Source organism: Malaclemys terrapin, chromosome 2, assembly GCF_027887155.1.
Source record: "Malaclemys terrapin pileata isolate rMalTer1 chromosome 2, rMalTer1.hap1, whole genome shotgun sequence".
NCBI lineage: Eukaryota > Metazoa > Chordata > Testudines > Emydidae > Malaclemys > Malaclemys terrapin.
In genome coordinates, this window is record NC_071506.1 from 160,660,830 (window position 1) to 160,685,682 (window position 24,853).

At 45.4% G+C, this 24,853-nt stretch overlaps 1 protein-coding gene across 4 annotated transcripts in view; it reads right to left on the reverse strand.

Annotated features, from left to right (window-relative positions):
• Positions 1–24,852, reverse strand: part of MTRR (5-methyltetrahydrofolate-homocysteine methyltransferase reductase) — a 119,286-nt gene extending 94,434 nt beyond the window's left edge. For 2 of the 4 annotated variants that reach the window (XM_054018114.1, XM_054018112.1), the window contains exons 1-5: positions 24,754–24,852; positions 15,640–15,794; positions 8,893–9,046; positions 5,112–5,229; positions 3,530–3,911 (exon numbers count right to left, since the gene is read on the reverse strand). In XM_054018114.1, the coding sequence (XP_053874089.1) occupies positions 3,530–3,911; positions 5,112–5,229; positions 8,893–9,046; positions 15,640–15,783 (798 nt within the window). In that variant the 5' untranslated portion in view covers positions 15,784–15,794; positions 24,754–24,852. Of the gene's footprint in view, positions 1–3,529; positions 3,912–5,111; positions 5,230–8,892; positions 9,047–15,639; positions 15,795–24,480; positions 24,612–24,753 lie in introns of those variants that run through there. The other 2 variants (XM_054018113.1, XM_054018115.1) reach the window with 2 other exon arrangements.
• Between the last annotated feature and the right edge of the window lies 1 nt (position 24,853).

The following is a 24,853-nucleotide window of genomic DNA, read 5'->3' on the forward strand; positions in this document are numbered from 1 at the left end:
TAGCTGCACCACTGTGAAAGCAACAGTGCATAGGAGAATACATGTCTAGTATATAAACTTTAATTATTTCTATTTCAAATGGGCTATCTTGATCAGTTGGCATAACCTAGTCAGTGTTGTCTTCACCTCTTCTTCCCACAGGTGGCTGGCCTCAGGGATAAGGTACATCAGTCTCCTCAAGTGGCTCATTGACTGGAAGGAAACAAGGCCTTTCACTTTAACCTTAATTTTTACAGTTTACAATCCTTGGTCTCTCTGCCATATAGCATCTCTGTCTTTGGGCCATGTTATCAGAGTCCAAGACATACTTCACACCTGATTTCCTAATCAACCTTTATACTAACATCAGTTTGGAAAAAGTCCCACTTATGCCAGCAGTTTTTCTAAAAACGCTTGTTGTTGCAAACCACAGGCACTGTGGGCTTGGACCCTAAAAATAAAAAGCCATAATTTTTTGAGGAAACTGCCTCAAGGTCAAGTAGTTGGGTATTAACATCTATTCCCACTTATGAGAAAGAGGCTTCAATATTCTACAAAAATCATAGAATATCAGGATTGAAAGGAACCTCAGGAGGTCATCTAGTCCAACCCCCTACTCAAAGCAGGACCAATCCCCAGGCAGATTTTTGCCCCAGATCCCTAAATGGCCCCCTCAAGGATTGAACTCACAACCCTGGGCTTGAATTCCAAAAGATCCTAGCAGGAAAAAAAACCACTCAACATGCATCCATCAGCAAATCTGAACACATCAGGACAGCTGTCACATCTTTCCTTTAAGATCTGGGCAGATATCAGCCAGTCCACCCAGGAACCTAATTAGCACCCTCTAAATTAACCATTTGGTTCTCATACCACCCATTGTGATGGTGTGGCATGTGCGCACCAACACTCCACTCATTCCCTGTCCCTCTTGCCCACCTACACCACAGCTGCTTCTATTCCTGTGCGGCAGGTAGCCAGGACAGGCTGTAAGGAGGCACCTTACACTACTTCCTCCTCTGCCTATTAGGCTAGCCAGGGCACAATTTGGGTGTAAACACTAATCACCTATTTGTACTATTGATCCGTATTCTTCAAATTTACTACACTTACAGGGTAAGAAAAAACATCCAGTGAATTCAATACTGTGAAGATTGAAAAATAGGATGAAATATAATCAGCTTTGTATAGTGCCACATTATCAGATGCCCTACTCTCCTTCCAGAAATTTCTAAATGCTCTCTGCTGCCAGTTTAAAAATACACCCACTCCTGTCTTCAACATCCAATGACAATTAATTTCACTCCCTAGCCATGCACCTATCCAGTGACCAGTGACTCCACCTTTTTCCTTTTCTCTTCCCCTCTCAACTTCTAGTTTTGTAATTCTCTCATTGTTTCCTAATAGGTCTCAAATGCATAACTAGAACGTTCATTTTCTTATCGTTTGCCTTTTAACTTTCTAAAATTGTTGACGTTTTCATTCACAGATTAAAATGAAAGCTTAATGTTTCTAGAATTTAAAACAATACAAAAACTATTCAAATGCTTTATTTTCATTGTTTCAGAGAAACAGAGAACTGTTAAAAAGTGAGACATCTGAACAACAGTCCAGAGGTTTGCAGAATGTATATAGAAAAGTTTTTGCCCTTTGAAGCTAAGAATTTTAAATCTTCCACTGTTGAGTACTACATCAAAATGCACAGTTCCTTGGTTAACCAAGAAAGTTCTGGCTCCATCTGCAGAAAGGTGTTTACCTGGGATCTAAAATATTATTTCAACATACTTGTCATTTCTTGGTTAGTATAACTCCTGTCAAGCTGTCTCACCACAAGCACCAGAAGGGTAGAGAGCAGCTTAACAACAGCTGACTGGAAGAAAGTTAGCTATCATAGAATCATAGAATATCAGAGTTGGAAGGGACCTCAAGAGGTCATCTAGTCCAACCCCCTGCTCAAAGCAGGACCAATTCCCAGCTAAATCATCCCAGCCAGGGCTTTGTCAAGCCGGGCCTTAAAAACCTCCAAGGAAGGAGACTCCACCACCTCCTTAGGTAACGCATTCCAGTATTTCACCACCCTCCTAGTGAAATAGTTTTTCCTGATATCCAACCTGGACCTCCCCCACTGCAACTTGAGACCATTGCTCCTTGTTCGGTCATCTGCCACCACTGAGAACAGCCGAGCTCCATCCTCTTTGGAACCCCCCTTCAGGTAGTTGAAGGCTGCTATCAAATCCCCCCTCATTCTTCTCTTCTGGAGACTAAACAATCCCAGTTCCCTCAGCCTCTCCTCATAAGTCATGTGCTCCAGACCCCTAATCATTTTTGTTGCCCTCCGCTGGACTCTTTCCAATTTTTCCACATCCTTCTTGTAGTGTGGGGCCCAAAACTGGACACAGTATTCCAGATGAGACCTCACCAATGTCAAATAAAGGGGAACGATCAAGCTATCAACTTGATTTTTAAAAATAATAAAAATTAAAAAAAGCAAACACGATCTCTCTCAACCTCCAAGTTCACATGGGATTTTATTTCAAAACTAAAGTAAAACAAAGAGCATGTCAGAATTCCAACTGTCATCTGAAAGAAACTTAGAAATATAACCAAATGAACCAAATGCTCACGGTCTGGCAAGCAAAGTACTGTTTTTAGCTGTATTTTCTAGACCATTCTGGGCTTCACAGCTATAGTGTGCAACAGATCACAAGCTGAGGCTGTGCAGGCTTTGTTTTGTTTTGCACAGTATACCATAGTTTAAAATGGCTTCTTTGTAAAAGCATATTGAGCTTAAAGCACTAATATCAACCATTTGCTAGTTTTTAATCTGCAATTTATTGTTCAATTTACAACAGTAAAACTAGTATGATGTTATTACAGTGGCAAGTTTGTCACAGTTATTGACTATGAAGCTATATTTTGAGCTGTTTTTGCATGATCATTTCTGACTTTTGTAAAGTACTGCGTTTTGTATTAAAATTGGACTAGACTGATTTTAATGGAAGGAGTTTTTCATTACTACAAAATAAACTTTTGATGATTCCAGCAATTAAAGTTGTTCACTTCCTGGCATTTTGGTGTGATTTCCTTAGAGAGGGCTTATCCTCTTGTCTGATGTAACTGGTTATACTTATAAGGTCACGGTCCGCTAAACTGACAAACATTCAGATATAAGCAGACATTTGTTACTTATAAAGTAATATGAAAATCTGCTTCCTTCAGAAACATATATGCCTTAGAAATTTGTTCAAATGTCCCATTTAACTACAGAGACACAAGGTGGAGGAAGTAATGTCTTTTATTGGACCAACTTCTGCTGGCAAGAGAAACAAGCTTTTGAGCCACACAGAGCTCTTCTTCAGCTCGAAAACTTGTCTCTCTCACCAACAGAAGTTGGTCCAATACAAAATATTGCATCACCCACCCTGTCTCTCTAATCTCCCAGGACAGACACAGCTACAACTACACTCCATTTAACTATAGGATCATGAGTGAAAACATCCATTGATCAGAATTTTCTATCTTTTATCATCCAAAACTCTGAAGTCCTTACCTGGTCAATGCTGTCCTGAAACTGTACATCTATATATTCTGATGGCAGAGCAGGAATATTAAGAGTGGACTTTGAAAGAGGAGGGACTGATCGATCAAGTGAAGGTTCAGTATTTTGAACAGACACGACAGAATGAACATTAGCTGGTCTTTGGGATAAAGTATCAGTAGCCTTCACTTCTAAATCTTCTAGCTTCAAATGCTGTATTTCTGAGTCTAAGCTGCATGCTCCTGACATGCTTGGGTCCACAGTCATTGCAGAGACACCATTAGACACAGCCCTGAGATTGTTGCTCATGTCTTCTTTTATGTTCCGTGACGTAAATTCTCTTCTAAGGGCAAGCCAAAGCCCATCGATCCATGGCTCTACCACTATTTCCAAACTGAAACAAACAAGGCAAAGTGGAGGTAAAGAATGACTTACTTCACTTTTAATTCTTACAAATAACCAAAAGATCAAAAAAGACTTGATCACACTTTTCATTTTTCATTACATGTACACAAATAGCTACTATTAAGAGGACTTCCTTTACTAAAAATTCATGTTTGCATTTGACATCACTTTTTTTTTTTTTCAGATTTAGGGGGGAAAAGCACTCTCTTTCTGCCAACTATACAACTTTTATCTTCTTATGATGAAGCTCATCATAAGGAATTAAAAAAGGAGTAACTGGAAAACACATGACTTTCAGCTGTTTATTGTAAGCTACAGACATAACTAATAAAGTTCAATTTTTTTAAAACACAAAAATAAGTCTTACGGTTGTGGCAATGTTTGTATGTTTTATTCTGTCCAGCACCTTCATACGCCTAACAAATATATATAGCAAAGACTCTGGTCTCCATTTGATGGAAAATGAAATCAGGAAAACAAGAAAAAAAACTATTTTCTCTCAGTAAAAATCTCTCTCTCTAAAGAAAACACTGAGATTAGTGGGCCGTTTTATAGAGGAAAAAAGGATAATTTTAGGGAGTACTCAAACTAATCCTGCTACTATAGAAGGGGGGGGAAGGGGAGAGACAAAAACAAACTGCACAGAAGACTCCACCTATTGCGAGACGAAAACTGGTATGCTCAGATGGGTAAATCTCCTTTGTATGAAGCTGAGGTCACAGTTTTGTTTGAATCCAGTCTCCATATACTAGGTAGAGGTCACATTACCCACTGTTTCGACTATAGAGATATTGTTGAACTGTGGTTGTTTTGTATTTATAAGACTGAATTTTCTTTGGTTAAACCTAAAAACTAGTAATAAAACCTTGTACACATAATATAGGTAGAAAAAGGCCAAGAATGTCACTGTTTATGAAAAGGTCTTCAGATGCAGTTTTCAGAAGTGCTGAACCCTCACAGCTTCCCACTGGAGTTGTGGACAGTTATCACTTCTCAGTGAACAGGCCCATTCAAATTCACTGAAGATAAGTATTATTCTTCTAGCTCATACTGGGTTCAATCCACTCAGATGCTAAGCATCGTCAACTACTACTGGCTTCACTGAGTACTCAGTAACTGGCAGGATTCATCTTTAATCCCATGTTTATTGGGAGAAAATAAAAAACAATTAAACTAATTCTGCTCATACCCTACGCAATCATCCGCCAGTCCAGTCTCATAGAAATGCTGTGCACCGAGTTCCTGGAGCCGTTTGTCTACTATCTTCCCACCATTGCAGAAGAACATGTATTCAGAATCTCCCAGACCTGAAAAATTCATGTAAAGAGGTTTTATAGCTAACAAACAAATAGATATAAAAGTTACAGTGAAAATTTACAGTGAAAACCAATCGGGGGGAGGGATAGTTCACTGGTTTGAGCAACAGCCTACTACACCCCAGGTTATGAGTTCAATCCTTAAGGGGGCCATTTAGGGATCTGGGGCAAAAATCTATCTGGAGATTGGCCCTGCTTTGAGCAGGGGATTGGACTAGATGAACTCCTGAGGTCCCTTCCAATCCTGATATTCTATGATTCAATTGTCTCACAAACAGGAAAGTTAGTATGTATATGAAAGTAGATATATTTAAATCCTAAATTAACAAAACACATGTGAACTGAAAATTGAATAGCTGATTACATTATTAAGGTATAGTTGACAAATGGTTCCTCTTCATTTACCTGCCCAGTTCCAAGTTCAACATGTTGTGTTTCTGTTGCAACAGTTGTAGGCACTGAAAATGCCTCAAGCAACATCTTCCTGCCATGTTTTAGGTGTTTATCATCAGAAACTGTTGTCAGAGAAACACAAAACACCTAAACTAACTAAAAACAAACTGTAGGTTGTAAATTCACGTGAATACCCAAGAAATAAATTTATTTCATCTAGAGCTCAGATGTTTAAATTAGTGACATATATTAACCAAGGAAAACATATTAAACATATTCGAGAGAAAAAGAAAAAGAGACAAACATTAGAAATGCAGGAAAATTTAAGTAAAGGTAAATTTTAAAACCAGAGAAGTATATGGAAATACATGAATCATGAAATTTTCACCATTGTCTTGCGCAGGAACCATCAGAGATACTGAGTAAAAAATATCCAAGCATAACTCTTAGGGTATGTCTACACTTACAGAGTTTTTGCACTGTAAATTTCACTGGTGATAGGGAACCGGTGAAAGTAAAGTGCTGATTTGTGTATTCACTCAATTCCTCAGGCGTCAGAGAGTGTTTACACTACCAGCACTTCTATCGCTGCTGAGAGTAGCGCTGTAGGACAGCTATCCCACAGTGCAGCTCTCGCAATAGGTCTTGGGGAAGGGGGGTGTGAGCAGAAGGCATTCTGGGACCCTGCTCAGTGCCTTGTGCTGCCCTGCTTCATGTCTTAGGAGCCCCATTAGTTCCTTGTGTCTTCCATGGGATTTTTTTAAAAAACCTCCTGCTGTCTGGCTGCTTTCCCTGCCACATCTACAAACAAAGGGAAAGGGAGCTTCAAACTTCCCAGGGTTTACAGTCGAAGGGGTGGACATCGGTGCGTCAGAGCAGCGGAGATGCTGGCCAGTGTGATCACTTTTGAAACTGTGGGATACCCGCCGGAGGCCAAAAGGTGTTTACACTGCTAGAACATGTCTTCACTTTCACAGCAATGCAAAAAGAAAGGCGGTAAGAGCTGTATGGCTCGCGTGAAGGTGGTTTTCTTTTTGCGGTGAACCTTCTGAGTTTCACTGCAAAAAGTCATTAACAAGTGTAGACGCTCCCGTGGTTTTAGCGCAAAAACTTTTTGCACTTTAAATGGTAAGCGTAGACACCCTTAGGTCCATAACCTCAATCGCCTTAGTAAAGATATTGATCCAGCGCAAAGTCAGAGAGACTACCTGCTCTTAACTACGCTGTGATTAGGAGTTCTCACTGCCTTCTCAATGGCTAGAGAGGCCACAGTAAAAGATGTACTTAACATAACAAAGGGTTTTTTTCATGGTAGCCCCAGTGGCCTAATGACCAAGGCATTGGCCTCCTAAACCAGGGATTGTGAGTTCAAGTCCCATCTGGGGTGAAGAGAATTTTTATGGGGGGAGAGATAGCTCAGTGCTTTGAGCATTGGCCTGCTAAACCCAGGGTTGTGAGTTCAATCCTTGAGGGGGGCCATTTAGGGATCTGGGGCAAAAATCTGTCTGGGGATTAGTCCTGCTTTGAGCAGGGGGTTGGACTAGATAACCTCCTGAGGTCCCTGCTAACTCTGATATGCTATGATATCTTTCCCCATTATTCACAAAGAATCCTAGGACTGGAAGGGACCTTGAGGGGTCATCTAATCTAGTCCCTTACACTCATAGCAGGACTAAGTTATATCTTGACCATCCCTGACAGGTGTTTGTCTAACCTACTCTTAAGAATCTCCAGTGATGGAGATTCCACAACCTCCCTAGGCAATTTATTCCAGTGCTTAACTGCCCTGACAGTTAGGAAGTTTTTCCTAATTTCCAAACCAAACTGCTCTTACTGCAATTTAAGCCCCATTGCTTCTTGTCCTATCCTCAAAGGTTGAGAACAATTTTTCTCCCTCCTCCTTGTAACAATGTTTTATGTACTTGAAAACTGTAATGTCCCCTCTCAGTAGGTATACTGTTAGTTTTAAAGATGTCATTACACACATAGCTAGCAAATATGAAATTAGTTACAAAAAATCAATGCTGTTTCACATTCTCAATCGTCCATCTGCAATGAGTAATAAATACAGTATCTTCTCCAGAATTAATATGACTATGGCTGCATACTTCTTATACTCTTCAGAAAACTCTCATAACTAAAAATAAACTTCAGAATACACATGACAAAGTTTTTTAGCCTGATAGTTTAAATGCAGATTGAACAGTCAGCAGCTCTCTGATAGTGGAATTAAAGCTTTTCAGATGAACTTCTGCATTTCCAGAACTGTCTGGGTTTTGGTTTTTTACCTCAATATTCTTTGAGTTTTCCCCATTAAGTTACTGACAAGTGTTAACAATTTTAACTGTAGCTTAATTAACAAAAGCCATTTGGTGTTTCTCACTATTGTTGAAATAGGTCGTGGCACAAGTATTAAGAATTTTCAGATTAAAAAAAAAAAACTGACATTTTTTACACTTTCACATCTCCAAACTGACACAGTCAATTTATTATAAATTTGGTAATACAAATATTTTCCAAACCCACACCTCCTATCTCAATTTATAGTGTCAAATTACTTCTCACCCCCAGGATGTCCAATGGATATTAAATTGATAAATCACATTTTAATTTTGAATCACATTCATGACAAATCCTTGCTATACTGCTCCACAATTATTACACATAAAATCAGCTAATAATAGAAGAATAAAAGTTGTATTGTAAGAGATTGGGGCCTGTCTCATAGCACTCTCTTCTGGATGGACCCTGGCTTGCTCTTCTTGAACCCCCACCCGCCCTTGGGGAATTCTGCCAGGAACTGTCTCACCGTCTCTAGGGAAGTTAGTTTCCAGCAGGGTTAGTTGTTATGGTTCTTTTTCTTTTAATTCAAGTCTCCTCAACAAACAAGATAAAAACTTCTCAGTCTCCCTTCTGTTCATTTCTGTTTCAGGGAACAGCTCCTTCCAGCAGTAGCTCCAGTCTCTGTCAGGTACTGCAGTGCCTTATCATCATTTCTTGCTCTTCCTTTTATGAGAATCAGCCAATTAAGCTGCAGATCTTTTACCAAGCACAGCCAGCAGTGCTAGTCAGCGAGCCACTGGCTTCTGACCTCAATCAAATGGTATCCCTTATACCTTCACAACTATGAATAGGCTTATTTACTATTTTAAGAATTACTTAAAAGATACCACAGTACAGTGGGGACAATATAGTGACAAATTAATTTCTGATAGTGATATAGAAGTGCAGGAAAAGGTGACACAGGAAATACTGTATTACCTAACAATCCATAACGTAGATGTGCAAAATGATCAGGTGGCAGGGTCTTGTTTTTAATTTCCTTAACAAACTTGCAAGCTGTGTCTGGAGGGTCTCCAGTACCAGTAGTGGAAATAACAATAACAAGAGGGTCCTTTTCTGTTACCAGATTATACTACAAAAAAAGTGGAAAAAAGGCAAATTAAAAAGAATAACCCAATACACATTTATAGTCAAGTCAAAGAGTTGATCCTGGCAGTGTTGTTTTTTACAATTGGATGGTTTCTCACTTTCCTCCTTATCCCACATTTTTATGCTCTCTTCTCTTTTCTTCCATATCTGCATGAGACCATAGTAAGCCTTCTAAATAATGACAAGTTTATTTGGGGGATGCAACATTCTCTCACTTTGTATTACTTTTTGGGCTTGTACCTCTTGTTTATTAACCTATTCTAACATGTGAAACAGTTTGTATAGAAGAAGAAAAGAAAAAAAGACTATCAGATTGCATGAACTCATGTCAGAAGTCTGAACTGCCTGGTCATCTCTTAAATCTATGATGTATGTATAATTAACCTAAAGAATGCCAGTCGTGTTACACAACAGATCAGTGTTCATTTCTTTTTTACAAGATGTAAACAGCACTGTCTTGCAGTATGGTAAAAAAAACCTGCACTCAGTAACATTACAAAAATCTTATGAAACAGGATGAGAGGGGTAAAGTGTGAAAGCAATACAAGGGTATGCATACTAATCCTGTGAAATAATGGCATCTGCACATTTAGGGTCAAATTTTCAACAAGTCTTTAATCTCACACCATTTGTATGGCCAATCAATTAAAGGCAAAATTCTGAGCACATCATTACTTGCATATCCAAAGATGAGGTGTTTTGAAAATATGGCCCTTTACAGTATCTGCCCACCTATCATTTGGAAAATGCATCTTTTGCATATTTCCCTTTTAACTGATTGTTTGTTAAGTGTTATATGTTGCTTTCACAAGAACTACTTAATCAACTCTGGCATTTATTTACATGCATCTGAAATTCTCAGGTGAAAACAATTCAGCTTGTTTGATGAGTCAAGTTGTCCATAGCAAGAAAAAAAGTGGTTACAGCTGCACTGTGAGCTTAGTGGCTAAAGCATATCAACTGTCAGTTTGATTAATCAGACATCTACACCCTCTAAAATATCCCTGTAGGGAAGTTTGGAATCACATGAATAGCTAGTAGTTCACATGAAAAAGAAAGGCTAGAGCTCAGGCTTTGAACTCTGAACCCCACCCTCCTACCAAACGCTTCAGAGCCTGAGCTCCAGCCTGAGTTGGAATGGCTACACATCTATTTTATTGCCCTAGTGTGATCCCCGGAAGCCTGAACATGTAGACCCTGGCACTGAGAGTTGTTGGTTGTTGTTTTTTTCCCCCGGTGCAGATATACCATAAAAGCATCAGAGATGCCCTGGCAGCTTAGCTGTTGTTGCTAGGCCATATGCCACCTTCCAGCTGAGGTCACTCCTGAGTGCCCAATGCTAGGTCAAGACCTTCTCTCCCTGCACTCTCAGATGCTGGCTTCTGTGCTACCCTCTAAGTGCAAAGTCAGGAGGTAAAAAAAGAGAAGAGGTGGCACGGGGCATGCTCCCTCCTTGCCTTAATGGGTGCATGCACAGCTGCATAGAAGTGCGTATAGGAGACATCAGAAAATTGTCATGCCCCTTTCCCTATTGGAAAAATTAGTTTAACTCAGCTAGCTGTTAGTCCCTGACCTGACACAAGGGAATTTTGCCCCTCAGGCCTCCCATGTCAGATGTCACACAAGCCCCACAAAACCTACGCCTAGACCTGGTATATTTTTCCCTGATTTGTCCTAGCCAAATAGAAGACCTCTCCATTCAGGTACAGCTGCTCCCTGGACAAGGGGTGAGGGAACTTGTAGTTGAAGAGATCTGCAAAGCTATACAAATTGTGGTCTTCTCTTATCAAAACAAATAATAAACTTTAATAAAAAAATTCTCACATATGCGCAACATTTCATCTCATCAGTAAATCAAAGCTTGGTGCCAACTTGCCATGTCTGACAAAATAGACTTGTTCCAGTAGCAGGCCACCTCCAGCCAAACAGGCCTGGAGATGCCCCCACATCAATCTGTAGAGAGTGTGGAAGGAAGAGACAACTGCTCTGAAGTAGATTGAAGGCTCCCTCACCCAGAGCCGGCGCTTCCACTAGGCGACCCTAGGCGGCAGGATTTGGGGGGCGGCATTTTGCTGCCCTCGGTGGAAATTCAGCGGCGGGTCCTTCACTCACTCCAGGACCCGCCGCCAAAGTGCCTCGAAGAAACGAAGCGGAAGGGACCCCGCCGCTGAATGCTCAGAGGAGGAGCGCTGCTGCCTAGGGCGGCAAAATCCCTGGCGCCGCTCCTGCCCTCACCTTTTGGGTTTGCTTTATGTTCTTTCCATAAGAATTGTTAATGTGTATAAAATACACAAGATGTGCTACTATAAGTAAAATTACACAATAAGAAGCTCTGCTACCAAACAAGTAGTACTTCCCATAAAGATGACATGAGAACAGTAAATAGTTTACCTTTGTGTTCTCTGTTGCTCCTTTGATTACATGAAAATATTACCCATCCCTGATTTGGTTTTGTTTTCTGCTTATTTATTTCCCCAGGAATATCAGGAATGTCAAGTTTTATCTTTTCTGTTCTTGTTGGAGGACCCAGATGTGTGGATTTGGTCCTTTCACAACCTTTAACAGAGGCCTTGGCTACACTTGCAGCTGTACAGCGCTGTGAGATAAACCTGTCTTCGTACAGCTGAGTAGGGAAAGCGCTGCAGTCTGTCCACATTGACAGCTGCCAGCGCACGGTTGTGGCCACATTTGCGGCAATTGCAGCGCCATTGGGAGAGGTGCATTATGGGCAGTTATCCCACAGAGCACCTCTTCCCATTCTGGTGCCGTGGGTTGTGGGAAGGGGGCGTGGGTGCGGGGGATTCTGGGTCCTGTCCCAATGCCCCGTGATGCATCGCCTCGCATCCCAGAAATCCCTTTGTTTCCGTCCACCTTTGGCGCCATCTTTCAACGGTTTCTGTGCAGCATGATCTGTCTGCGGGAAATGGAGTCCGAACTGTTGAGGCGTATGCTGACGAGTCTCGCCAGCACGTCACGTTTGGCTGTCGAACTATTCCTTAAGATCCAAAGTGACAGTGAGAGTGAGTAGTCCGACGATGTGATTGAGCCGCGTAACGCATACAACACGAAATTGCTTGTGGCATTCATGGATATGCTCTGCACCGTGGAACGCCGCTTTTGGGCTCGGGAAACAAGCACCGAGTGGTGGGATCACATCGTCATGGAAGTCTGGGATGATGAGCAGTGGCTGCGGAACTTTTGGATGAGAAAAGCCACTTTCATGGGACTGTGTGAGGAGCTCACCCCCACCCTGTTGCGCAAGCACACGAGATTGAGAGCTGCCCTGCCAGTGGAGAAGCGGATGGCTATTGCAATCTGGAAGCTGGCAACTACAGATAGCTACCGGTCGGTCACAAACCAGTTTGGAGTGGGAAAGTCGACCGTTGGAATCGTGTTGATGCAAGTTTGCAAAGCCATTAATCGCATCCTACTCAGAAGAACCGTGACTCTGGCTAATGTGCAGGACATAGTGGATGGCTTTGCACAAATGGGGTGCCCTAACTGTGGAGGGGAGATAGATAGGACGCACATTACTATTCTGGCACTACCCCACCTAGCATCCGAGTACGTTAATCGGAAGGGGTATTTCTCTATGGTTCTCCAGGCACTTGTGGATCACCGTGGGCGTTTCATTGACATTAACACAGGCTGGCCAGGAAAGGTGCATGACGCACGCATCTTTCGGAACACTTGGCTGTTCAGAAAGCTGCAGGCCAGGACCTTTTTCCCCAGAGTGACTGTTGCACTTCAGGATAGCTATACTGCATGGTGATGGGGGTTGAGTGCAGAAGGTAAGGGTTGTGGTTTTCAGGGCTGGGTGGTGACGATATTGGTGTTGGAGGTAGCTGGTGGTGTGAAGAACCCAGAAGTTGGGGAAAGTGGGTTGGAGGTAACAGTGGAGCACAAGGGAAAGAGTTTGGGGACAAGGGCTGTAGGGGAGGGTGGGGGGGGGGGGGACGTTTGCGGTACTGCTCCTTCTGCATGGCTACAAGCTCCTGGATAGCATCTGCTTGGCGCTCCAGGATGCTTATGAGCCGATCCGTGCTTTGCCGCCGGTGCGCTGCGTTTTCCTGGCGGATCCTGCTTTCTCTCTCCCTCCAGTTCTGTGCTTTTTCATTCTCTTTATAGATTGCCGCATCACTTCTTGCAGCATGTCTTCTTTGGTTTTTCGCGGTCTCTTCCTGAGTCTTTGCAGTCTCTGAGCAGGCAATAAGAGGGTCGGCTGAGGTCTCAAGGTGGTTGCAGCTGTATAGGCAAAATGCAACATTTAACAGAGGCAGCATTGTTTATACCAGACAGAGTAAAGATTTCCCCCAAACTTAAGGAGGGCACACACAGGGTCTACACAATAGCATAATTTTCCCGTCCCAAACAGAGCACACATAACCCACGGGAGCCTCAAAATGGCGAGTAAGGGGGACTGATTGTTTCAGGGCTGCACTGTCCTCTGGGTTTCTGTGCCTTGGGGAGAGCCAACAGCTTCAGGGGGCACCTACACTGAACACTGTCCCACCATTTTCCACAGGAGTTCGTCCTGAACAATATCTCGCTGCTGAGGGTGGCCTGCGGAGGGTCTTCTACTGCAATGCAGCTTCCACCCTGGCCCCTAGGCAGCTTGCCTGTGTGCAGCAATGGTCCCCCCGCCCCTCGCGGCACAGTGGTGCGGACACATTAGCCTGGCTGGGACAAGGACCACTCCCGATAAACCTGTGCACACGTTCTCGATGAGACATTCAAAGAGATTACCGAGGCCGATTACCGCGATGGGATAAACCACATCAATGCACTATTTCGCATCTAGGCATGCATGCCTAACCTCCTCTCCCAAAGAGCCCACACCGAAAAAATTGCTTCCCGAAAAAAAACGCGCTTACCGGGAACCTGCTCTTCTGTTTATCCTCCACCAAGTACCAGCCACTGCGACTGGCTACCTTCCTCCTGGCTCAAGAAGAGCTCCTGGCTGCATGCCTCCAGGGATTCCGGGCTGTCTCCATCCGGCCCGTCTCCATCCGGCCCATCACCCTCACTCCTGTTTTCCTCCTCCTCCTCCTCCCCTCCCCCGCACCAGCTCTGAAGTGTCCATGGTGGTGCTCGGAGTGGAGGTGGGGTTAACCCCAGGTATCGCATCCAGCTCTTTGTAGAATCAGCAGGTTGCAGGGAGAGCACCCGAGCGGCCGTTTGCGTCGCAGGCTTTGCAGTAGGCACTCCGTAGCTCCTTCACTTTAATCCTGCACTGCAGGGCATTCAGGTCATGGCCCCTTTCCATCATGTCCTTTGATACCTTCCCGAAGGTATCGTAATTCCTACGGGCTGGAGCGCAGCTGGGACTGGACAGCTTCCTCCCCCCAAACACTGATGAGGTCCAGCAACTCGCCATTGCTCCATGCTGGGGCTCACTTGGCACGTGGAGGCATGGTCACCTGGAAAGATTCGCTGATAGCACTCCACACCACGCCTGGCTGAGCAAAAAGGAAGGGGATTTTTAAAATTCCCAGGGAATTTTAAGGAAGGGTCACATGGTTGGTTACCTGAGGCCAGGGTAGTAGAGTTTGAACTGATGACCAGAGTGGCTAGAACAGGCATTGTGGGATACTGCCGAATACTTCTGGAGGCCAGTTACAGTGCATTGGGCAGCCACACTGGTGCCGCAGCACTGCAGCGGCAGCGCAATACTCGCTATTCCTCTCAGGGAGGTGGAGTACATGCAGCACTGCAGCCACGGAGATACAGCGCTGCAAATGCCTTGCCAGTGTGGACGGGGAGTGAGTTACAGCGCTGGGGGCGGCTTTACAGCGCTGTAACTCGCAAGTGTAGCCAAGGCCAGAGAGTGTGGGATTCATGAGTTCTTAAAAACACGTTGGTTTAGAACTCTCTTTACTAGATAGGTGTAACAGACAAACAAAACAAAACCCCCAAAGAATTTTCATCATTCTGAATCTAAATCACAACCCCTCTCAATCAGGTCTTTACTTCCTTGGTAGCACTGATATCATGAGTCATCCTTAGCAACTGTAAATTCGCTTATGTCAACAACGCTAGACTGGATGACTTAGTGGGATTCTACAAACCACAGAGATAAACCTGCATGAATCTGACTGCTGTATTGGGATCTATGTATATATAGAACCCAGTCTGTTCTTTGGGCATTGTCATACAAACAATAAATAAGACCAAAAAATTGTGGTGCTTTTTTTTTTTAAATGATATGGCCTCCCACTCACTAAGTACTGAATTATTTCCAGCAACTCATTTCTGCATGTCTAAGAATCATTTCAACAGGCCACTTTAATGCCAGTGTAGAGACACACACAGAAGAATATTCATATACTCATTTACTACTCTAAGCAAACCATAAACCATAAAAAGGATACATTTGCTACAAGGCTAGTGGAAGCCTCAGTTTGTACTGATCCGAACCACTGACATGGATGTTATGAAAATGTAAATGTACATGATATACTCTCTTCTCTGTGCATGCACATAGCTTCCATTACCGTTAGTGGCTACTATAGGACAACACAGAGAAAAATACATTTCTTAAAAGTCTATTTTCCAAACCAGCATAGAGTATCTCACCTTGTCTGACTCAGTTATACAGTGAATATCAGCTTCAAATCCATGTGCATCTGCCTGCTGGCATATTTCCTCAGCTATGGCTTTTGCCTGTCCCTTCTGTGTTGCATAAAGCAGCAAAAACCTCCTCTTTATATCACAGCACATTTTTAACTATACTGCAGAAAGGAAAAGGAAAGGAAGGTTTACTTCATACAAAGAAATGGAAGCCTGACCATTTATAGAAAAATAGATACCTGTTTTTTACATTAAATATGCAGACCAAGGGACCTAGACTAGAGGGAGTCCCATGCAGATTGAACCCTATGCCTACACAAAGGTCCTTGCAGGACTGAGGTTTGAAGGACCAGTTGGTGACAGCAACACACCATATTCATGTGGGTTTTCATTGACTTTACTTGGAAACAAAGCAACAGAGCAATGATTCTCACAAAAAGGAATGCTGCTATTTGTCACATGATCCCTTATTTCCCACAGAAAATTGGTGTATATTTTGACGTATTTTTGGAGTTTGCATAAGAGAAATGGGTGGACACTTGGTGACGCCAACAGCATAAACATACGAACAAGTGCAATTTGTTTCTTGTCTTAAAAAAAAGTAAGCTTTCCCAACACAAGTAACTTCTGCTCTAGCCACTGTAGGCCAAATCCTAAAGCCCTTATACACAGGTCAAAAATCTACTGAAGTCAACAGCTGTTTTCCAGGAATAATGACTTCAGCATTTGGCTCTGTACTTTATTATTCTTCTTTACTCCATGATTCAAAAACTAAGTATTTCTAATAAACAGCAAAAATATCAGTATGTTTTTCCTTAGAATGAGAATATATATTAAAGCGATCAAAGCAATCCCTAATATGAAATGTGATTCCCTCCCCAAATATACATTAGGGTTTTTATTTTGGGGGGGGGGGTTACAGCATATATTATGTTTTCTCCTTTAATTTAAAAAAAAGTTACTTTACACAAACTATTCTCTTTTAAGATTTTCTTTTATGTGCATGTAAAAATTCTAAAACACCTTTAGACAGGAGAAGGAAGATTACTGGAACTGGCAAGTAAAAATGACAACTGGCTTGTACTTTCTATATATACTGTAAATTAATCCTTTGTACATTAATCTTCTGTGTCACCATTTTGTTGCTGCTATGAAACTCCAATAAAAACTCTTGTGACTATAGTTACTGTGCTAACTGAACATGTATTAAAGTAAATGTCGTCTTTGAAAGAGTTTTTTCCATATGCTCAGATCTGATTTCTCATCATTATTGCATTTTCCCCTGCACACCCACATGATCAATTACAGCAGACTCTCAATTTATGATTCACATGCTTTGGTATATTGAAGCCTGTATCAAAATGACAACTGCATTTTCCTCTCTTCCCCCTGGGTAACAGGATCTACACCAAGCACAGACTGAGTACAAAGGAAAAGCACTGCATGTCTGGTGCTCTACTGATAAGACAGAATATTGCTCTCCACAGTTTTATTGCAGGTAATGTGTGACAGTAATCCTTTACTGCTTTAAGTAGTCCTATAAATTAGAGTGGCTCAACCAAGAGATAACTGTTAGTGATACAGTGCGGGTACCATGCCTCAATTCCCATAAATGATGGGAAAAGTAACTACTGAGAAGAAATAAACCTCTCATTGCATTTTGGTGTATTAAAATACTACATTTTATATCAAATTTAATATTAATAATTATGAAGACCTCTTCAAACAAATCTGTCTGAATTTGCAACCTGTGAGAAATAAGTTTTACACACAAAACAAAGGTACAAATTTACCTTTTTTCCTTTTCAACAGAAATTACATAGGGTATATCATGTAGGTTAAAGATTGGATTTAAAAAAAAAAAAATGTAAGAACTCTCGTGATATTTGATTGTAATATCGCCACATAAATACTTTATATGGATTCAGACTGCAAATCCAAATCCTGTACGTTAATCCTGATGGGCTTCCCCTCCCTCTGAATGAGGTGAAATTGCATTTCAAGAGGCTAAGTGTCTGTTCCTTCTAAACTTTTACTTTTCACATACTCAAAGAGATAGTCAACTCCTTTGCCTGATGCCACAATGCAACCACATTTATGCTGAAATATAGATATTCTTCTACATTAGCTCATGTACTGGAACTAAAGGGTAACTGGCCGACAGGCTTTTTGAATAATTCTGAATGGAAAACACATCAGTATTTAAGCTTTAGCAAGGTGGAAAGCATATTTGTATTCTAGGACCTCAGAATACAAGAATGTAAACATGGATCATCATCAGCATTTCTCTCCATAGCTCCACAAATACAGAAACCATCTGTGGGGCAAGACTTTCGCTCATCAGAGACTCCTCTGATCTCAACTGATCTCACTAGACCAGTGGTTCTCAACCCGCGGGTCGTATGTGGCCCAATTAGCACACAGCTGCGGCCTAGCTGCATGATAAAGGCCGCAGGGCCTGTGTGGCGGGGTCCGGGTTGCCAGGCTGCCCTGCCTGCGTGCTGGGGTCTGGGGCCGCCCTGCCCTGCAGCGGGGTCCGCTCCTGGCCCCACTCTATGGATGGGTCTCTTGGTGGGGGCTGGGGTGCTGGGCATAAGCACCCTGGGGGATTTGGGAGGGACGCTGTGGTTCTGAACCTGCAGCCCAGGTAACACATTTTAGGCCGCATATGCAGCCCACATGATAAATAGATTTAGAACCACAGCATTAGACCTATCTGGTGAGAAGTGAATAGTTTAAAATATCAAATTAAATCCAGAAAAAAAGCCTCTGAAATATAAATCCATATAAACAAAATACCAGCTGTACATAGTCCTCAACTTGTGGACATTTATGTCAACCTGATTTGTTTTTCAACTGATGGCAACGGACGGGGCTTGAACCATTACTGGCAATAGGACTAAACAGATGCAAAAGTTTAAGGGAGGGAAGGCCAGCGAAGTCCATGGGTGATGCCTTGGTGAGAATCCCACCTCCCCAGGTACCAGGATTTTTACCAGAATGCTTTCCCTGGCCCTGCGCATAGGATCCATTTTTCTTCTCTGCATATAGCCTAGTAAGTGACTAAGTACAGTAGAGTTAAGAACACCAAAGTTACAAACTGACCGGTCAACCACACACATAATTTGGAACCGGAATTACACAATCAGACAGCAGCAGAGGCAACCCTCCCCCTCCCCCCCCCCCCCCAAAAAAAAACAGTACAATACTGTGTTAAATGTAAACTACTAAAATAGTAAAGGGAAAGTTTAAACAAATATTTGACACAGTAAGGAAACTGTTTGTGCTTGTTTAATTTAAATTAAGATGGTTAAAACAACATTTTTATTCTGAGTAGTAAAGTTTAAAACAGTATTAAGTCTATATTCAGTTGTAAACTTTTGAAAGAAGAACCATAACGTTTTGTTCAGAGTTACAAACATTTCAGAGTTATAAGCAACTTCCATTCCCGAGGTGTTCGTAACTCTGAAGTTCTACAATATGAAGCTTCCCTACCTCTGGCTGTGAGAATGGAAGAAGAGCTTTCTCCCTCCACATCAAAGTCTGACTACTGTGGGAGCAGAGCTCTATTCTACCCCTCCTCCAACCAATGATTTTTGGGCCACCATCCTCTTCCTTCTCCGTGAAGAGCTCCAGTGTTTACACTGCTGCTCACAACTTTCCCAAGCAGCACAAGAGCAAAACTGATAGATGACTGGTGCCTCCCCACAACTTTCCCAAGCTGCGCTGGCTCCCTCTGGCTGCTCTCCCTAGCAGCCAGGCCCTGGAGCGACTCCTAGATGCCCATGCCTGGTGCAGCACAGCAGCTGCCTGGTAGAGTGCCTGGCTGTGACTGGGATTTGGCTTCCAGGACAGAGGCTGAGCAAGTCAGAGCCTCCCCGCCCCGCCCTCTTAGAGTCGGCTCCTGTCCCCAGAACCTGAGCCTGGGCAGGGAGCGGTGGCAGCAGCAGCCTGCTCCCTGCCTAGGCTCGACTTATGGGGATAGGAGACAACTCTGAGCATGCTGGAGGCGTGGGGGTGCTCCAGCTTGCTCAGCCACTGTCCCCAGAAGCTGAGCAAGCGCGGGGGGCAGCCTGCCACATCCAGGCGCTCTCTCAGTCAGCAACTGAACTGCACCAGGCAGCAACCCAGGCAGCATGGATGGAAGAGGCTCTGGCCCCGCCCCTTCATCTCCCCATCCGGGCCAGCTGCTGGAGGGGCACTTGGCCCTTTGTGTACCTCTCACAAGTCTCCTCTGAACAGGTCAAGGTACCTGTGTTAGTCTAGTAAAACTACACGCTATCTTGACAACAGGCTTACTTCAGTTCTTTATCTTTGAATACTGCCAACTTTTTTTTTTTTAATTTAAAAACTACAAAAGGAGCTTATTTCATCTGTCCTGAATTAAAAGAACACTGTTGGTCAGAAATATTCCAAGACCCTGCCACACAAAGAAGCTAACTGAAGCCTACATGACTCACATAAAACAACAGTCACTCACACACTGGTGAATATCTTGTACAGTGCAGGATATGTACTTGAACTGACACTATTGTCTGTACTCCTCTTCCTTTCTTGTACATACTCAAAAGGCAGTAGGTCAGTTCATTTAGGCTATAGGTTCCAAATGAAAGATAATAAAATTGAATAATACTGAAGTGTCATATTTTGACAGCAATGCCTTTCAACCTCACCACATTCACATCTGTTGACACTTACATGCCCCAAAACAACAAAGTGTTCTAAACAGTGAAAACAGCAAGACAGAGATTTGTTTGCCCTCTTACCTGCCTGTGACCCAAAGAACCCCTCAATGCCCACTGGCATAGGGCCCACTCTACTGAAACTGATATATGGCCTGGCATTCACTACCTCCAACACCACACTGTTGTAATATGTATCCAAAAGGTATCTTGTAATGTATCATATGCAGAGGTGAGCTTGAGCCGGTTCCCACCGGTTCCCGGGAACCGGTTGTTAAATTTAGAAGCCCTTTTAGAACCGGTTGTCCCGCGAGGGACAACCGGTTCAAAAAGGGCTTTTAAATTTAACAAAAGCTCCAACAGCTCCCTGCCCTTCCCCCAGCCCCAGCTCACCTCACTCCGCCTCTGCCTCCTCCCCTGAACGCTCCCCCGGCTTCTCCTCCCCCTCCCCGGCTGCCCGCGAATCAGCTGTTCATGCTGGAAGCCTGGGAGGGCTGAGAAGGAAGCAGCGGTATCCCGCAGGTGAGCTGGGGCAGGAGAGCGGGGGTGCGAGGAGGGCTCCAGGCGCCGCACGGCTCTGGCCTGGCCCCCAACCCCAGGTGGCACGTGTCCGGCCCGGCCCCCGGGCCCAGCCCCAACCCCGGCCAGCCGGGCGCCCTGACTCCGGCCCCTGGGCCCGGCATACCGGCTCCAGTCCTAACCCCGGCCCCGGCTGAGTGGCCCCGGCCCGGCCCCGCCCCGGCTGAGTGGCCCCGGCCCGGCCCCCATCTCCAGGCAGCGCGGTAAGGGGGCAGGGAGCGGGTGTTGGATAGAGGGCAGGGGAGTTGGGGGGGGATGGATTAGTGTCGGGGTGGTCAGAGGGCAGGGAAAGGGGGATTGAATGGGGGCAAGGGTCCCAGGGGGGTAGTCAGAAAGGAGCAGGGGTTGGATGGGGCAGTGGGGGGGCAGTCAGGGGACAGATAGAAGGGGTGGTTGGATGGGGCAGGAGTCCCGGGGGGCCATCAGGAATGAGAGGGGTTGGAGGGGGCGGCAGGGGGCAGTCAGAGGACAGGGAAGGGGGGTGGATGGGGCAAGGGTCCTGGGGCGGGGAGCTGTCAAGGAACGTGGAGGTTGGATGGGGCAGGAGTCCTGGGGGGGGTGGGCATGACCCCCTCATGGGGTGAGGAGGAGGGAATCGGTTGTTAATATTTTGGCAGCTCACTACTGATATATGTAAACCAATGAAAGGTCATGAATATGATTGTGTGAAGTATGTATCTGTTGTGTGTAAACTCTGCAGCTGAACGCCACCTCCTGGGTCCTAGTGCCACTCGTGCTCCCCTTGTGCGTGCTGGGAACCTTCCTGTTTTCTGTGCAACAGTGAGTGCCCACAGTGGGGTGGGGGGGGGGAAATGAGGGAAGGGGGGATGAGGGGGAAGAGGCAGTGGGGAAGGAATGGGGTGGAATAGGGCAGGGGGAGGGGAATGTGGGAGTGAGGCATAGGTGCTGGAAGTAGGGGTGTGGGGTGCTGCCATACCCCCTGGCTTGAAGTGGTTTCCATTATATACAGGGTTTACAGTTTGGTTCAATGACTCTCAGCACCCCACTATACAACTTGTGCCAGCACGCCTGGAGTGAGGGACGGGGCTGGGAAAGGCAGATGAGAGGGATAGGGGAATCCCGAGGGGAAGCAGGAGCCCGGCATGCAGCATCCCCTCAGCAGCAGCTGGGGCTCCCCCGTTAAGCAGGCCCATTGAACCCACAGCCTGACAAGCCCTAGCCCCCTACACCTGGACCCAACCCCCACTCCACTGAGCTCCAACCAGCTGCACCTAGACCCCCACCCCATCAAGCCCCACTCCCCCAATATCCCCCCCACCAAGCCCCATCTCCCCACACACCCCTGCTGAGCCCCAACCACCTTCACCTGGATCCCCTACAGCGTCTCATTGCCCCTGCACTTGGAACCCCACAACAAGCCCCTGTGCATCCAGATCTCCCACTGAGCAAGCCACACCCAGATTGCCCCACACAGAAACCTCTCACCCCACCGATGGATCCCCCACACTAAGCCCTTCCGCACTTGGATCCTGCTGGGCTGAGTCTGCCCACCTACAGCTGGTATGCCTGATGCAGAGGGGCAGGGCCCTGGGGTGTTTCTGGGGCAGGTCCGTCCCTTGCACTGTGTCAGGGTCAGGTGAAGCCTCACTCCCGAGTCCCTGTACCAGGGGAGGTGGGGGCTTCAGGGTGATCTCCCACAGAAATGGAGCAAGTGGCCTATGCTCCCCCCTGACATGCTGGAGCCACATTTATTTATTGACAAATAAAATGTGCAGAATTTTAGAGTATTGTGTGCATAATCAATTTTTTTGGCAAGATTTTTTCATTTTTTTGGCACAGAATTCCCTCAGGAGTAAGCCAAGTCCTCACTTGCTGAGGCAGAGGAGTGTGGCTTACAGTTGTGGATATCCTGAACAAAACATCACATTGCCAACCAAAGACAAGTTGTATTGCAAATGACACATAAGAAACTCACTGAGATGCTTTGGGGAAGTAAATGTATACAGTTCACATGTCCAAAATACACTGTGCAGGCATACAGTGTGGACACAGCCTACAGAAGTCAACAGCAGCAGGGGATAGGCTCAAACAAAAAAAAAACAAGGTGACAGAGTTCAAAGCACAATTATATTTTCCCAGAGAACAGAAAGCTGGTTTAAAAGGGGGGGGGGGGGAGGGGCTCATACCTTTTCATATTGGAAGGAAAAAGCTTTTATACATGTTGATTCTAAATCAGGACTCAATATCAAAGATAAGAGTGAGTATATTGTTGAGCCCCAATCAACCATTCCAATAGAAAGGGCTTCCTTGCCACATTGACAGACCTCTTTGGACCCACCTTTGCGAAGCCAATGAGAGGCAGGTGCCTAACTGTAAAAGCATTAATGAAAGCAGGATATCATGATTAGGAAGCTCATAGGTAAGACTCAATCCAGAAATAAACTGAGAACACAACCCTGGAATCTTAAAATGTCACCTGGTCTGAATAGGGCTTCTTGCCCTGAAGGATAAAATCTACTGAATAACGCTGAGTGCGGGGGAGGGGGGGGTCCCCTTCTGCAGGAGAGGAGGAATAGTAAAGACCTAAGAGTCGCTGTTGAGAAGTGCTTCGAGCTCAAGGAAAGGACGATGTAAGAGCCACATGTTATTACAGACACAGCGGCTCAAATGCAGTTTACCGCATAATCCTCATCACGGAAGAAAATGAATGGCCGGACTATTTTCCAAGTGAGACCTGGGAATAATATGAAGAAGTGAGATTGTGTCTGGAGTTAGAGGGCAGGTCTTTGCTCTAACTCAGCCTTCCAAGAGCCAGATGTGTGAAAAAGACCTAAACTGAGATAAAAAAAAAAAAAAACACTCCACTTTGAAACCAATTCCCTAGAGCAGTGGTCTCCAAAGTGGGGTGCACAAGAGGATCCTTGAGGGCGTGCGGCAGGAGGAGCGCTTTTTTTTTCTTTGCTTCATCAGTTCGGGTGGGAGTCCGAGCGGCTTTTTTTTTTTGCTTCAGCAAAAATGGTCGAGCCAGCGCAGCAGGAGGTGCGTGCTCAAAATTTTTTTACTGATAGGGTGCGCGATCAAAAAAGTTTGGAGACCACTGCCTAGGGTTACCATACGTCCGGATTTTCCCGGACATGTCCAGCTTTTTGGGCCTCAAATCCCCGTCCGGGGGGAAATCCCAAAAAGCCGAACATGTCCGGGAAAATCGGGACATGTGGGGCCGGGGGTGCTGGGCGCGGGGCCGGGGCCGGCGGTGCTTGGCCGGGGACCGGGCCGGCGGTGCTGGGCGGGCCGGGGGCGCTCGGCCGGGGGCCGGCACCTCAGGGCCCGAGCCGAGCCAGGCTGGAGACGCCGGGGGGGGGGGGCAGACTGGGCCGTGCCTTCTCCCCCCACCCCACCCCACCCCCGCTTACCTGCTGCCTGCTTCAGGCTTCCCGCGAATCAAATGTTCACGGGAAGCAGGGGAGGGGTCGGAGTTGGGGCAGGGATTGTGGGGAAGGGGCGGAGTTGGGGCGTTGGCGTTTGGACACTCAAAATATGGTAACCCTACCACTGCCCCCACTGGCCAGTCTCAGGACACAGACTAAAGGGAAGGGAGGGACAGGGAGGCTGCGCCGCCTTTCACCTGTAGGGACGGTCTCGTCTTGTCAGCACGAAACAGGATTTAATTCTTTAACCAGGCCCAGGTGTCCCATTATCTCGCCCAGGTTTATCGCCGAGGCCGGGCCCCGCGCCGAGACCGGGCCGCTGAGCAGAGACAGCGGCGACCCCCGCCCCCGCCAAGCAGCTACGGGCGCACGGGCCTCACAACGAGCCCAGCCCGCGCGGCCGGCCGCTAACGGTCACCCCGCTCCGAACGCGCTCGCGCCCCGGGAAACGGCCCGGCCCGGCCCCTCACCAGCTCCGCGCTGCCCAGTCTCCCGAGGCCGTCGCGCCGCCCTCACAACCACCGCGCGGAAGAGGCCCCCAGGAGCCAACTGGCGCTTTGCCCGGAGTTG